At 40.1% G+C, this 16,051-nt stretch overlaps 1 protein-coding gene across 1 annotated transcript in view; it reads left to right on the top strand.

The window, feature by feature from the left end:
• Nucleotides 1–13,632, top strand: part of LOC124798938 (armadillo repeat-containing protein gudu-like) — a 114,497-nt gene extending 100,865 nt beyond the window's left edge. Inside the window, exons 10-11 of the mRNA XM_047262472.1 lie at nucleotides 4,837–5,058; nucleotides 13,486–13,632. Coding sequence (XP_047118428.1) covers nucleotides 4,837–5,058; nucleotides 13,486–13,632 — 369 coding nt within the window. The remainder of the gene's footprint in view (nucleotides 1–4,836; nucleotides 5,059–13,485) is intronic.
• The last annotated feature ends 2,419 nt before the right edge of the window (nucleotides 13,633–16,051 follow it).

The raw sequence follows: 16,051 nt of genomic DNA, 5'->3' as shown, positions 1-16,051 counted from the left end.
GTTAACGATGACTAAACTATGCAAAGTTCTACCACACAACTTCCTTTTTCATTCCTTTCCCAGTCGATATTCTGCTGCTATTTTTTCCTTCTCTTCCTCTTCCTACTACTGAATTCCACTCACCCATCACAATTAAACTTTCCTGTCACTTAACTTTCTGAATAATTTCGTCTATCTCATAATACAGTGTTTCAATATCTTCATCATCTGTAGAGCTAGTTGGCATATAAACATGTGGTACTGTCATGGGTATTGGCTTTGTGTCTGTCTTGGCTATCATAATGTGTTCACTATGCTGTTCATAGTATTGTACCCACTTTCCTGTTTTCTTATTCATTATTAGACTTTCACCTGCATTACCTGTGTTTGATTTTGTATTTATAACCATGTACTCACCTGACAATATGTTCCATTCTTTTTGACACCACACTTCATTAATACCCATTAATTCTAACTACAGTCTAGCCAGTTTCCTTTTTAAAATCTCTAATCTCCCTAACTGATTAAGGGACCTAACATTCCATGATATGACCTGCAGAATGTCAGTATTATTTTTCCTGATAACATAACCCAGAGATCTGAATGGGGGCCTATTTTACTTCTAGAATATTTTACCCAAGAGGACAACATTGCCACCATACAGAAGATCTGCATGCCCTCAGTGTAAAACACAATTGTAATTTACTCTTGCTTTCAGCCATTCACAATACCAACAAAGCAAGTTCATGTTGGCTGATGTTACAAGGCCACATCAGTCAATCATCCTGACTTTTGGCTCTGCAACTATCGAAAAGGCTACTGCCACTCTCCAGGAACCATGTTTGTCTGGCCTCTCCACAGATAACTCTCCATTGTGGTTGTACCTAATGTAGGCCTATTGCTGTTTGTATAATTGAGGAACTCCAGGTGCCCCACCTTGGCAAGGTCCACAGTTTTTGGGGACGACTAGATAGTCAAAGTACATTTTAAGAATGTTTGGTAGTTTACAATTTTTGTGGATAATGCACTTATTTCATAGAAAACTGACAGTTGTAAGCTGCAGTTGTGTATTCTATAAAGTTTAGAAGAAATATATTGTTTGGAACATTGTTCTCTTATAATTGCTGTAGGTACTCACTAGTGCAATACATTCAAATTGATGAACTTGTTGACCAGTTTTTGTAAATTATAACTATTATATAGTGTTCCACTTAGTTTACCCCTTCAATAGCAGTGTATATTGGCTGTATTTGCCATAACATTCCACCGTTAGAAGTTTGTTCCAAGAGTCTGTTACTACTAGAAGGTCCAGACACAAATTCCCATTTACCATCAGGGTGTCATAACCTTTGTTCAAGTTGCCTCTAATTGATTTTTTGTCTTATATTCCATTATGCTTTCAAGTGTCACCCTACTTGATTCCTGCCTGGGTATTGCTCAGATTGCTGTCAAGTGATTGGAAGCATCTTTGAGTAGGTGTGCTGAGTGAACTGCCAAGAGTCACATACCAAAAGTATCTCAACTGCTATCCTTCCCCAAGGATACTGTCTCCTCTCCAGGAACTACAAGGGCAGTAACTAATCAATAACTATATTGTCAGTGCCAAGTCAGAGGTAGGTTTAGGAGCCTTGTACATGGCTGGAGGGGGGGGGGGGGGGGGGGCAGAGAGGACTCAGGGTACTGTGCTACCATTACCCCTACACTTACTCATACCCTACTCTTAGCCTTACCAGCATGTTTGAGCTGTTGCCTTCAGCTGGCACTACCAGGTCCCATAGTATTATTGTAAAATGCTCCCTTCCTACACCTCCACACAGATTAAATGATTAAAATCCTAGTGGTCAACTGCCCAGAGTTTGAAGCACACCTAAAACTGGTGGAGCTCACATAATACGAGGAACATAAAATTGGCTAAAATCTGAAACTGACAGCAGCCAGACGTTTGGAGGAAATCTAACTGTATATCGGAAGGAGGGGTAACGGGAAATGGTGTATTCATTTCCAAAGCCAAGAAACTCCCCCACTAAGACAGAACTGTGTGATTATATGAACAAGACTCAGTATCAAGGCTGTTCTTGACCTTACTATTGGTATTCATCTATCAGCCATCATGCTCACCATCAGAGGTAACCAAAAACTTTAAAGAAAACTTCAGTTCATTAGTATGTATGTTCCCAATTATATTGTAATCACCAAGGTGGCCTTATTCATCTGACAAGAATTTACTGACCAGTTAAATATACATCATAGAAGAAAATTATTGCATAACAGAAACTCGATGACAGCATTTAGAGAGAAATTATGGGAAGAATGCTGGAGGGAGAGGGAGATCTATAAACCAGAAAAAGTTGACAGAAAATTTAACTCTTTGCAAACATATTTCTACAGCACATTTAGTCTTGTTTTTCCATGAAACAAATATGGCCAAAATTGAACAGATGCAAGGATAAGTGGTGGATAACTCCTGGGATGAAAGTATCTTGAGTTCTGAAGAAAGAGCTGTACATAATTAAAGAACAAGCAGTAGTCAAATTGGCAACTCACTTATCACTTGTTTTGTCAAATCCTCCACTCTTGACAGTACACAAATCTAAACTCATGTACCATTCTCAAAAAATAAAACACTCCAAGATTAAGGCAAGAACCACTTGGAACATTGTTAAGCAAGAAACAAGCAAAACTAGTAATCCAATTGAAAGTGTGCCCCAGAAAATAGCTGTAGCAGAAATGAAATTTTCAAATCATTGGCCTCACAGTGGCTGCAAGCACTACACTCAGTAATAAACAAACAAATACAGATGTGCTAGATTTACTTGTGCGGACATTGCATGCACCACTAATAGACATTAGTTTCAAAAATATATCTCCTAAGGAGATTACAGAACTCATCAGGTAACTAAAAAGTAGTAATTCAGCTTGCTATCATTGTGTTTCTAGCAGAATATTAAAATATTGTACTGGCCTTATAGGATTACCTTTAAGCTATTTTGATAGTCAAGTGATGAATGACTAGGAACATATTTGCTGACAGACTTAAATATGCTGTAGTAATATCCATCTACAAAACTGGAGATAAGAAAATTACCTTTAACTACAGGCCTATATCACTCCTTCCACACTTTCCAAAAGTGTTTGAGAAAGTGGCCTATAGCAGAATATTGACTCATTTAACAAAGCAGAACTTGTTGACCGCGTCTCAGTTTGGCTTTTACAAAGAATTCTCCACACAGAAATGAACGCAATACCTCGCAAATGAAGTACTAGCAGAGATAAACAAGAAAAATTATCCTGTTGTTAAATGCTTTCACCTTGCTAATGCCATTGATTGCATGGATCACAAAACTGTACTTAGCAAACTAAAGTATTATAGCATTAATGGCAAGGATGGGCTCTTACCTTCATTACAGGAAACGGAGGGTCTCATTAACAAACTGTACCTGAGGCGTGGAAATATTGTTATAATGGGCAAACATAGCATGTGAAGTGCCACAGGGATCACTGTTGGGCCCATTCTTGTTTGTAACCTACATAAATGATCCACTGACACCTTTAAAGGGCAGTTCATAAATATGTTATGCTCTGAGGAATGTATTTGTGCCATCCTTTGGGTGACCTCATCATTCAGGAAGGCATAATGGGTCAATACAAGGACACATCTCTCCTTCGCAGCCATGTCCACCCCTACATATTGTTTCCTCAGCCCGATGGCATCTACCAGCAGGAGAATGCAACATAGCTTGCAGTGTATGTGCATGGTTCAAAGAGCACTGGATGAGTTTTCTGTACTCTGCTGGATACCAAACTTCCTAGATTCAAACACAGTCAAGAAACTGTGGGATCACCTGGATCAGGCTGTTCGTGTCATGGAATCTCAGCCGAGAAAACTAGTGCAGCTTGCTATGCCATTGGAGTCAGCATGACTCCACATCCCTGTCTGTACCTTCCGGAACCTCATTAACTCCCTTCGCATTTCACATTGGTCCACACTGCAAAATGTGTTATTTGTTCACCTCTCTTCCTTCCCCTTCAACCTTTCTGCTAGAAGAAGGAGCCACAGCTGTGCAGCCTTGCAAATCTCAATACCTTTTTATATGTGTGTTCTCCTGGCACCACTGGGTGAAGAGGATTTTAAAATATGGGTTTGTCAGCCAACAGGAGAGAGTAGCAGAAATGCAGAAAAACTGAAATGGCACCAGATATCCTGGGATAAGATATTTACAAAATTTCGAGAACTAGTATTAAGTGAGGAAACTAGGCACATACTATTGCCTCCTAAGTATCACTCTCACAGGTGCCATGAAAGCAAGATTAGAGCAATTACTGAGTGTATAGAGATATTTAAGCAGTCGTTGTTCCTGTGACCCATACAGAAATGGAATGAGAAGATATCCTAATGGAGCAGTGGGGGTTGCATACTATGCACGTAGATGTAGACTGACTTGAAAATATTTTACTTCATTTTTAATTACTTTTTAATCAGCAGTGCATGTTTTTGGTTGGTTTGAAAATTTCAAACATGGAGGAAGTTGGCCGGCCGGCGTGGCTGAACGGTTCTAGGCGCTTCAGTCTGGAACCACGCGACCACTACGGTCGCAGGTTCGAATCCTGCCTCGGGCATGGATGTGTGTGATGTCCTTAGGTTAGTTAGGTTTAAGTAGTTCTAAGACTAGGGGACTGTTGACCTCAGATGTTAATTCCCATAGTGCTTAGAGCCATTTGAACCATTTGAATTTGGAGGAAGTTGCTAGGTGAAACCTTTTTGTAACAGCTACCATGATTTTCATATAGTTAATAATTTTACTACATCAGTTTCATTTGTTCTCTTGCTGCTTTACCAGTTTATGTCTCTCATTATAGGAAGAAGACATTTTCCGAGAAAATCTGGCACAAGCAATTGCTAATGTCTCTGCAGTGGATGCTAACAGATATGAAATTGGCCGTCTCGGGTGTATCCCTGTGATTGTCAATTACTTGGTATCAAAGAACCAGGCTGTTTGCCGTGCTGCTGCAAATGCTCTTTTCCAGCTGTCAGCATATCCACTTAATTGTCAAATTATGCAGCAGAGTGGAGTTTTACCAGTAAGCTGTTTCTGTATTATAAACTTAGCCATCTACCTTTTAAAGATAGATATCTGTCAGACTAGCCATTGAAATAAAAATGTTGTGAGTTGCCTCATACCAGTAACTATTATAGGTGGTGAAGTTGTACCTGATAGGGTAACTTTATACTGAAATAACATATCTTTCACAATGCCACAATTATACTAATAAAAGAAAAAGACAGAAAGAAAGTTCTATGTTGCAAAAGTACTTGAACTGAATTACAGGCATAAGAAACCCAAACAAGCTTTTGTCAATATGTTTACTGAGTACACTTGGAGCTTTGCTTATCAATGGTACTATGTAATGTCCTTGAATCACTCTGTGTTCATAGCTTATAGCATTATCTCTGTGTGTGACTGCTGGACATGCTGGGGCCTGGTTGGCCCACTGATTGCCCTGTTACTTTTCCTTGCCCCACCCTAAGTCTTCTAAGATGTAACAGAATTCTCCATCTGTCACTATTTTTCTACAAGACTTGGCTGTTTTCTGTGGATATGACACCTCCACTCCCTGGGTAATTGGCAGTACTCCTTAGAGTTGCATCAATTCAGAAACCATTTATTTTTAGACATTAACGTATATTTTTGTTACATTTCTCTCCATATGGTTCCATTTGGTATAATTACAAATGTTCAAATTGATTGTGGGATTACAACCAGTCATCATTAACTTCACCTCACTATATTTTTACTGGACACCTGGCAGTCATCTTCAGGTGAGCCACTGAAGACTTATGAAGATGTTCTCCGCTCCACCCTATATAGAGTGCTGAGAATATTGCCGCGCATGTGTCAGAGTCATGATGACAGATAGACCACACCACCCGGTGGCAGTGCCCTCACTGGTGGAACTGCAAGGATCAGCTGCCTTCAGCTTAGCCACTCACTGCAGCCATCGGAGTATTCTGGAATCTTCATCTGGAGCAAACCTCAAAGATGATGGGATTTCATGCATTATCGAGCTAGCAGCCACTGTCATGGGTCGTTAGATTTTCCGTGGTGCATATTTCAATGTGTTATTTTGTAATGGAGTCCCAAAAAGATGTTGCTGGGGCAAAAATTAATGTTTTCACATACTCCATTGAATGTCCATTGGAGATGCAATGTTTTGCTATTGCAGACTTTCTCTGATTGCAAATGCGAGCGCAACATTTATATTCTGTGCAGGTTCTTGCATTGTGCTTGTGGTTTGCCCTATGTAGACCATATCACATTGGGAAGGTATATTGTAAATTCCAGCCTTCTGCAATAACAAATTATCTTTCACCGATCCCAGCAGGTCTGAAATCTTAGATTATGGGTGGAAAATTACTTTCACCTGAAAATTACTAAGAATTCTTGCAATTTTGAAGGAAATGTTTCCAAGAAAGGGAAGAAAAGCTTGGAACTTTGCTGGCACATTTTCCTCTTATCCATTTCCCAGTCACTCTTCTGTTGAACCAAAACATCCAGTTTGGGAGGCAACTATCCTGTAATTCAATAGTATATCGAATGTTCTCATGAATGGAGTTAATATGATTATGAGGTCTGTTTAAAACATTCTGGAACTTTGTCCACACAATTTTTCTACGCTTGCCATTTATGTATTGTGCATGGTCTCCTCTGAAATACTTTCCTCCACAATTGATACACCACTCCCAAAGCCATTTCCACTTCCGGAAGCAGTCTTGGTATGCCTCTTGCTGGATTGCACAAAGCACTGTCTGCGAATTTTCTTTTATCTTATCTGTCATTGCAAATCTTCATCCTTTCACTGGGGTTTTCAACTTTGGAAATAAAAAAGACAACAGGGGCCAGATCTGGAGAGTACGGAGGATGAGGCAGCACAATGACTTCATTTTTTGTGCTGCAGTCATTCATCAACAGGGATGAATGTGCAGGTGCATTATCATGATGCAAGAACCATGAATTATCTTGCCATATTTCAGGCTCTTTCCTTGAAACATTTTCTTGCAGGTGTCACAACATGTCCAGATAGTGCCTTCAATTAACAATTTGACTCTGTGGCATGAATTCATGATGAACTAATCCTTCAAAGTCAAAGAAAACTACCAGCAAGGCTTTGACATGTCACCTGACCTGATGAGCTTGTTTTGGGGGTAGAAAATATTTCTGGACCCATTGTGATGGTCTCAATATCATAACCGGCGAGCCATGTCTCATCACCATTTATGATTCTCTTAAGGAACATATCATTCTCATTTGCATGATCCAAAAGCTCTTCACAGATTGTGAGGTGAAGATCTTTCTGGTCTTGACTCATGAGCCATGGGATGAACTTGATGCAACACAATGCATTCCAGGATGCTGCATCAGGATTTCAACATGATCGACCTGAAATGTTACATTCTTCTGCAATCTTTTGGACAGTCAGTCTTTGCAGGCTTACTGCATTATTTGGTTTGTCTCTATAGATGTTTTCTTGAGTTTCACACAAAATTCATGCTCTGTTCCTCTAATTCTGCCATCTCAAAATTTGCAAACTGTGCTACACAACATTCTATTCAGTACAGCACTGAACAATAACTAACAGACACACAACAATGAAACTTCCAGCAGATGCGCATTAAACACTGGTGTGTGCAGGTATGCTAACTGCATTTTGCTCTGTCACACCACTGGTGTAACATTACAAATGTTCCAGAAATATTTGAACAGACATCATAGAAACTCTATTAACTTATCTTCTTCATGGGGCCACATCATGAAAGTATCATCCATGTACCTCCAAAAAACAGTTGGTTTAAGAACCACTGATTTAAGTGCCTTCCCTCCATATCCTCCATAAAAAAATTTAGCCACCAGGGGGGACAAGTGGCTGCCCATGATGATGGCATCAGTCTGTTCTAAATACCCTGGTTGATCATAAAATAGGTTGAGGAAAGAGCGACATGGGTGATCACAAAATAGGTTGAGGAAAGAGCATGTCAAAACATTAGTGATGCCCACCAGAAACTGTTTACCAATTAGTGCCAAGAAATCAACAAGAGGTATCTTTGTAAAAAGAGCCACTACATGAAAACTCACTAGAATATCTGAACTACTTAGATAGAGAGCCCTCATGGACATTTGCCAAGCAATGGTCTCAGCAAGAAACCAAGATGTCCGGCTGAATCATATGTGGAGGCTTCAATATTACTCACTGTAGGCTGTAAAGGAAGACCATCTTTGTGCTGTATGCAATCTTGGCGGTATGCTACCCTGTGGTTTTAACCACTTGATGGTCTTTGGAGGTAATGAGGAACAATTCAGGAATGTACACATCTTCCATTGCATCTTGCAGTAGGGTCGTGATCAGTCTTCCTGTACAGAGCATCCCTAAGTAGGCCATAGATCTCCTCCAAATACAAACTACAAGGTAACAAAACAGTTGTTTGTATGTATGTGTGTATGTTAACCGGGGACCTAGAAACGATGGAGAGGCTCCGTCCCTGCCGCAGTCGTAGTGGTCCACAACCCCATGATGACTACCGCAGTCCACTTCACCCCTCTGCCACCCCACACCAAACCCAGGGTTATTGTGCAGTTCGGCCCCCGGTGGACCCCTCAGGGAATGTCTCACACCGGATGAGTGTAGCCCCTATGTTTGTGTGGTAGAGTAATGGTGGTGTACACGTAAGTGGAGAACTTGTTTGCACAGCAATCGCCGATATAGTGTAACTGAGGCAGAATAAGGGGAACCAGCCCTCATTCACCAAGGCAGATGGAAAACCACCTAAAAACCATCCACAGACTGGCCGGCTCACCAGACCTCGACACAAATCCATCGGGCGGATTCGTACCGGGGACCAGGCGCTCCTTCCCGCCCGGAAAGCAGTGCGTTAGACTGCACGGCCAACCAGGCGGGCCAACAAAACAGTTGAGTTACCTTTATCAGCCTACAGCACCACTATGTCCAGATCCTCTTGGAGACTGCATAGTGCAGCCCTTTCTTCAGAGGTTATATTACTGCATTGAGGAGGAGCTTTCAAAAGAGCCCAGCAAGTTCCCCTTCTTATTTGTTTGGCAGCATCCATAGGAAAGCATCGTACAACTTCTTCAATGCTACTCACAAAACTTATCGGAGGTAGTGCATGAGGTGTACATGAAAAATTGAGTCCTTTACCCAATACAGACAGCATCACATCATCGCATTTCTTCCCTGGAAGTTGACAGTAGAACATCGTGCAGTTTTTCCCTGTGGTGACAGCTGTTGTGGCACCAAACAATAAAATTTTGGCATCTGCCAAGAGCTTGCATCCTTATATATCCAATCAAACTAGGCTGAAGTCACTCCATCAACCCAAGCCTGTGATACAGGAGACAGAAGGGCTGCAACCTTCAGATATAGGTGGAACAGTTCTTCTGAAATGGCATCCAACCTTTGTCTCATATAGAAAATTCTCTTCTCAACAATAGCATGACTGGCCTTCTTTATTATCTTCCATGCAGTGACAGTCTTAATAAAATGTGTCACTTTGGCAAATTTTGGTATTATGCCATGGTCCTGTCATCTCATTAAAAAAACTTAAAGAACTTAAAAGTTTTGCTTTCTTATCACACAGCTTGTCAAAATTTCTTTCATGTGAGCCCATCTTCTCCCCGTAAAGGCGTCTGATGTGAAACTAAAAATTTTCCTGGTGAATTAAATGTTCTAAAAGCTGATCATCATAAACATCCATCCACTATATTTTGACTGGGCACCTGCCAGTCACCTTCAGGTGAGCCATCAAAGACTGACGGATGTTCTCCACTCCGCACTCTATAGCGTTCTGAGAGTACTGCCGCAAATGTGTCAGAGTCATGGTGATAGATGGACCACACCAACCAGCAGCAGCACCCTCACTGGTGGATCTGCGAAGATCAGTTGTCTTCGGCATTGCCGCACATCGCAGCCATCAGAGCATTCTGGTGTCTTCATCTGGAGCAAATCTCAGAGATGACAATGACGCGATTTCACACATTATTCAGCCGGTACTTACTGTCAGGGTTCATCAGATTTTCCATGGTGCGTATTTCAATGGATTCTTTTATAATGGAGTCTCAAAAAAAAGTTTCTGTGGCCAAAATTAATATTTTGTCATCGTCCATTGAGTGTCCATTGAAGATACAATGTTCTGCAGTTGCAGACTTGCTGGGTTGCAAAGGGCGAGTGCAGCATTTATGTTTTGTGCAGCATTCTTCTACTGTGTGTGTTGTTTGTCCTATATAGGCTGTACCACATGGACAAGATATTTTGTAAGTTCCACCTTCCGCAATAACAATTATCTTTCACTGATCCCAGCAGGTCCTAAATCTTAGTGGTGGGTGGAAAATCACTTTCACCTGAAAATTACTAAGGATTCTTGCAATTTTGAAGGAAATATTTCCAACAAAGGGAAGGAAAGCTAGAAACTTTGCTGGCACATTCTCTTCTTTATCCATTTTCCAGTTCTTGGTTTTAGCTGAGAATGTGGGGTGGAGTATCCATTGTCTCTGAACATTGTCTTTAAATGTGCAAACTCTTTGGGCGACTAACTGCATCTGACACTGTATGCGCTCTGTGTACAAAGGTGTTCAGCACACTCATGGTAGTGATGGGTGATGGCAACTCAAAGAGTAAGTGCAAATCAGTGTGAGTGGGCTTACAGTAAACAGAATGTTCCAGAGAGACGTCACTCTTCTGTCGAACCAAAACATGTAAAATTGGGAGACCGCTATCTTTCTCTAATTCCATAGTAAACTGAATGAAGATGATGTAAAAACTCCATTAACTTATCTTCTCCTTGGGGCCACACTATGAAAGTATCATCCACGTATCTCCAAAAGACAGTTGTTTCAGAACCACTGATCAAGTGCTCTTTCCTCAAAATGCTTGATAAAATGTTAGCCATCAGGAGACAATGGGCTGCCAGTGGTGATGCCATCAGTTTATTCAAAATATTCCTGGTTGAACATAAAATAGATTGAGGACAGGATGTGCCGAAACAAAGCAGTGATGCCCATCTGAAACTGTTTACCAATTAGTACCAAGGGATCAGCAAGAGGTAACTTTGTAAAAACAGTTACTACATCAAAACTCACTAAATGAGATGTTGGGACTGTGGCATAATAGCAAAATTTGCAGAGTGATGCATTTTGTGAAGACTGCCAGTGCAAATAAGATAACAGAGAAGGCGAGTCATGCTGTTGGTATTCTCCTTATTTACTACACAGTCAGTTCCTACTCTATTTGTGATATTACATCCTTAGTTGTATTTGTACATATTATTCAGTCTGTCTGTATAAATGCTCTTGTTCCATATCCTTAACATTTATTGTAGAAGCTGACTTTTCCAACTTGTTCTAGTAATACATTTGTTGGAACTTGTTTCCCACATAGTACTGTCAGACTTTTCTCTTTAGGAACCATGTACAACTACCCATTACTATTTAATTGTGTCCAGTTCTTTGATTTAAAGATGCAATTCTCTTTACACAGACACTTATAGTATGAAGCAACTTTGCCTTAGACTCTTCCTGATCAGATGTTGACAATAGTGTAAATGTTTGTCTGCAAAGCCTTTTGTTCTTATTTAGTTCTTAACAATCTAGTTGTTTTGTTGACCATTTTGCTTACTGGCTCTTTGCATCATCATTAAGTAAAAACTCTTTTTCTGGGTGGATGAAAATATACTTCACTTTCGACTGAGGGATTTCTTTTGGTAAAGGAAATGTACTGTATAAGGTAAACATGTAATTAAGGGAACATTCAGTATGTATCCTAATATCCTTTCTGCTATAAATACATCTATATTGATAAACATTAACACGAGATATCCTGACAATTTGACTAGAGGAACAGGGGACTTAATGTCTTTAAGTTCATCTCTTATTAAATTGAGGAACTTCACATTTTGTACGGGGTTTGTTATGTGAGGTTGCAATATGCCCTTCTGTGCATTAGCTAGGGTATTTTTCATTTGTTTGTATTCTTCCCATTCAAAATTTTAACATGTTTTCATTTTTCTTTATCATACTTACTCTTCTATTTACCAACTTTTTTGTGTTCCTTATAATATGTAGCATCAGCTATGTCTAGTGTGCCAAATAGTTTATTACCTGGCTGGCAAAATTTAAACAGGCTCCTCTTCTTTGTTGTCTTGTGCCTTGGTAATTCATGTACCAACTTCTGTAATTCTGTTATTCTTTCTGTATGGAATGTCACTTGTTGGTCAAGTAAGCAACTATCTGTTAAGCCTAAATTAAGTTCTCTCAGAGCGTCCATACCTCTCTGTACTGCCAATTTTTCATGCTTTTCAGCCACCTGGAAGTCTCAGTCATAGCACTTAAATTTATGTATATTTCAATTCTTCAAGTGATACTGTATATTTCCACTTCTCCTAAATTATCATAGTATAATCTAAAGTTTTCTCTCTTTCTGGAGCTTTAGAATCCATTGTCAATTATTCTGTGTTGGCACTTGCTGTGATCACTAGTAGTACTAGTGTCCCTCCTACTTGTGCCATGCTGTTTTAATCTGTTTGCATGTACCTCCATTTCTTTGTTTCCTTTCATTTTTATAATTAAATTCTGTGTGTTTATCCTTACTACTTCATATGGCCCTCACCACTGTGAGGGTAGCTTCCTAGGTTTGCCATGTCTTACTGTCTCATCATACAGCATCACTTTATCATGCACTTGAATTCTTTTGGATTTTGTCATTTATCATGCTGTTCTTTGTTAGTCCTTTTCTGTTGTATTATCAATGTTCTTGCTATATCATGTGCTTCTTGCATTCTAGCTCTCAATCTGTTCACATATGTTTTGCAGTCATAACTTACCAAAGCTGATTCTCATTGCAATATTCTGCTACATTAACCGATATTTCATACATGAATTCAAAGGTTGTATAAACTGTACTACTGTGTGGTGGTGTGTTCAATACAGAAATTGAATATGGTACCCAATTGTCCCATGCACTTTGATCCCCAATCACAATGTGTATCAAGTTCTCTGTCAGTGTACAGTGACTTCTTTCTAGTGCACCATTTGACTGTGGATGGTATGCTTTTGTACATATTCTGATAATCCACAAAAATTTACAAACCCTATTAAAAAGATCACTTAACAGGTTTGACCCTTTATCAGTTAAAAGCACTCATGAAACTACATATCTTAAATTCATGCGTTCCTAAAATACTTCTGCTACTGTTTCAGCATCTTGCCTTTCTATTATCACCGCTAAGGTAAACTTACTTAAATCATCTTGGAATGCCAGCATGTATCTCTTTCCTGTGCTTGATACCTCTGAAGGGTCCACTATATCAATTGAACACATCTCAAATACGATTTTTTCAGTGTCTGTTATTTCCAGTGTCATTTTTGTCTATGACGGCGTAAACTTATACTTTTGGTGTGATGGACATTTCCATACATATTCTTGTACATCTTTGTGGTACTGTAGTTTGATTCTGCCTTATTTAATGGCCTGGATGCCTATGCAATGAGCGAGTATTTGCTAACCTCATTGCCTCGGGATAGAGCTACTCCCAGAGATGGACTGCTCATGTCTGTCATCACTATGAATGGCTTTGTAAAATCTGGGTACTGAAGTAGTGTTGGAATAAACAATTTCTCCATTAGGTCCTTGAATGCATTGTTTTTTTTATTTGACCCATTCATATTCTTCTCCTTTCTCTAGCAGCTCATGAAGCTGCTTTGTGATTTTGCTGAACTTTGCAATAAGTCATCAGTAGTATCCAATTAATCCTAAAAACCTTTTCAATTCCTTCACTGTGCTTAGCCGTGGAAAGAACTCACCTTTTCCACCTCTGTCACATCCAGTGAGATTCCCTGGTTCATAATAAAATCACCCAAGAAAATGTCTTCTTTTCTTAAGAAATTACACTTATCCAGTTGCAGCTGTAATTTGTGCTCTTGCAACCTATCAAGAATTAAAGTGAGTTTCTCATTATGCTCTTGCAGGTTTCTTCTGCAACACATTATATCATCTAGGTACAGAAAACATTTTAGCATTTGCAGACCTGCCAAAACTGTGTTCATCAGTCATTGAAAACAACCTGGGGCTCCTTTCACTCCCACTGGCATTCATTTATACTCATAATGTTAATAGTTTGAGCTGGATGCTATCTTATCTCTGTCCTGCTCATACATCAGTATATGATGGTCCACTTGCAAGTTAAGTGCCTAGAAGTACTTTGCTTGTCCTAGTTGGTCCAAGACACTGGAGATACTTGGTAACAGAAATGCATCACTTACTGTGAAGTCATTTAACAGCCTGCATTCCACTACAATTATCCACTTCTGTTTACCACTGGCATCTCTCTTTCTTGGAACTAACAAAGATGCATTCCATGGGCTAGAGCTTTCAGTAATTATGGTATGCTGCATGGTCTAGCATTCACTACCTTCCCCACATGTTCCGGTGCTGTTGGTATTCTGTGTGCCATTGTGGATATATGTGACAATTTGTCACTTGGTAGATGGAATACATCTCCATACACTGTGAAAACTTCTACTAATGCATTCTTTTCTTCCACATTGAAGCTATCCACACTCATTTGTTTTTTGCAAAGAGCTACCACATCTTCCTATCTTTTCCAGTGACTTCCTTACTGCCTCCGATTTCATGCTAATTCTTCTGTCACTAACCTGACATTTTTAATTGTACTTTTTCCTCTGACAAATTCATTGGACTTACAACTCTGGTATGTACACCCCATGTACAATTTTCTGTTTTGGGATAACCATTTCCCTTTCACCAAGTCACAGTACTTCACTGTACATGTTCAATTGCATTATCTTTCCCTCATGTCATCCAATTTCCCCATCGGGCTCCTCTAATCGGCCTTGAACTTATATCCTTTTGGTTCCTCCTCCACTGTTAAGGTTGTGTCCTTCCCTTGTAATCTTAACACTTTTCCTGCTTAGTCTAATTTAGCTTTATGCTGCGATAGAAAATATCTACCGATCAACCTGTCACATTGGATGTCTAGTCCTGACACACACATGAAACTTGTGTTGTTCTTCTCTGGCACCTTCCAGACTTAAATGTATTTCCACTGCGCCTAATGTATGTACAGCTTCGCTGGTGATGCCCTTTGGTTAAAGCTTTGATGCTTTGTGTGTTCTAATTGTACAGTTTACAAGAATACTTTTTCTCTTAAGAAGCAAAAATGTGGCCCCCATATCTATTTACAGCTTTAATTTCTTCCTCATCTCTACACAATATATGCTAAAGAGCCAAAGAAACTGGTACACCTGCCTAATATTGTGTAGGGCCCCCTTGAGCACGCAGAAGTGCCACAACATGACATGGCATGGACTTGACTAATGTCTGAAGTAGTGCTGGAGGAAATTGACATCTTGAACCCTGCAGGGCTGTCCATAAAGCTGTAAGAGTATGAGGGGTGGAGATCTCTTCTGAACCACACGTTGCAAGGCATCACAGATATGCTCAATAATGTTCTTGTCTAGGGAGTTTGGTGGCCAGCAAAAGTGTTTAAAGTGAGAAGAGTGTTCCTAGAGCCATTCTGTAGCAATTCTGGACATGTGGGGTGTCGCATTGTCCTGCTGGAATTGCCCAAGACCATCAGAATGCACAATGGACATGAATGGATGCAGGTGATCAGACAGGATGCTTTGTAAGTGTGACCTGTCAGAGTCATATCGAGACTATCGGGAGTCCCACATCACTCCAACTGCACACGCCCCACACCATTTCAGAGCCTTCACCTGCTTGAACAGTCCATGGATTCATGAGGTTGTCTCCATGCCCATACATGTCCATGTGCTTGATACAGTTTGAAATGAGATGTGTCCGACCAGGCAACATGTTTCCAGTCGTCAACAGTCCAATGTCAGTGTTGATGGGCTCTGGCGGGGCGTAAAGCTACGCATCATGCAGTTGTCAGCCTTCAGCTCTGAAAGCCAATATCGATGATGTTTCATTGACTGGTTCTCACGCTGACACTTGTTGATGGCCCAGCATTAAAAATCTGCAGCAATAA

Source organism: Schistocerca piceifrons, chromosome 5 (assembly GCF_021461385.2).
Source record: "Schistocerca piceifrons isolate TAMUIC-IGC-003096 chromosome 5, iqSchPice1.1, whole genome shotgun sequence".
NCBI classification, from domain to species: Eukaryota; Metazoa; Arthropoda; class Insecta; order Orthoptera; family Acrididae; genus Schistocerca; species Schistocerca piceifrons.
Note: the sequence above shows the minus strand (reverse complement) of the source record. Positions and strands in the feature narration are given on the sequence as shown.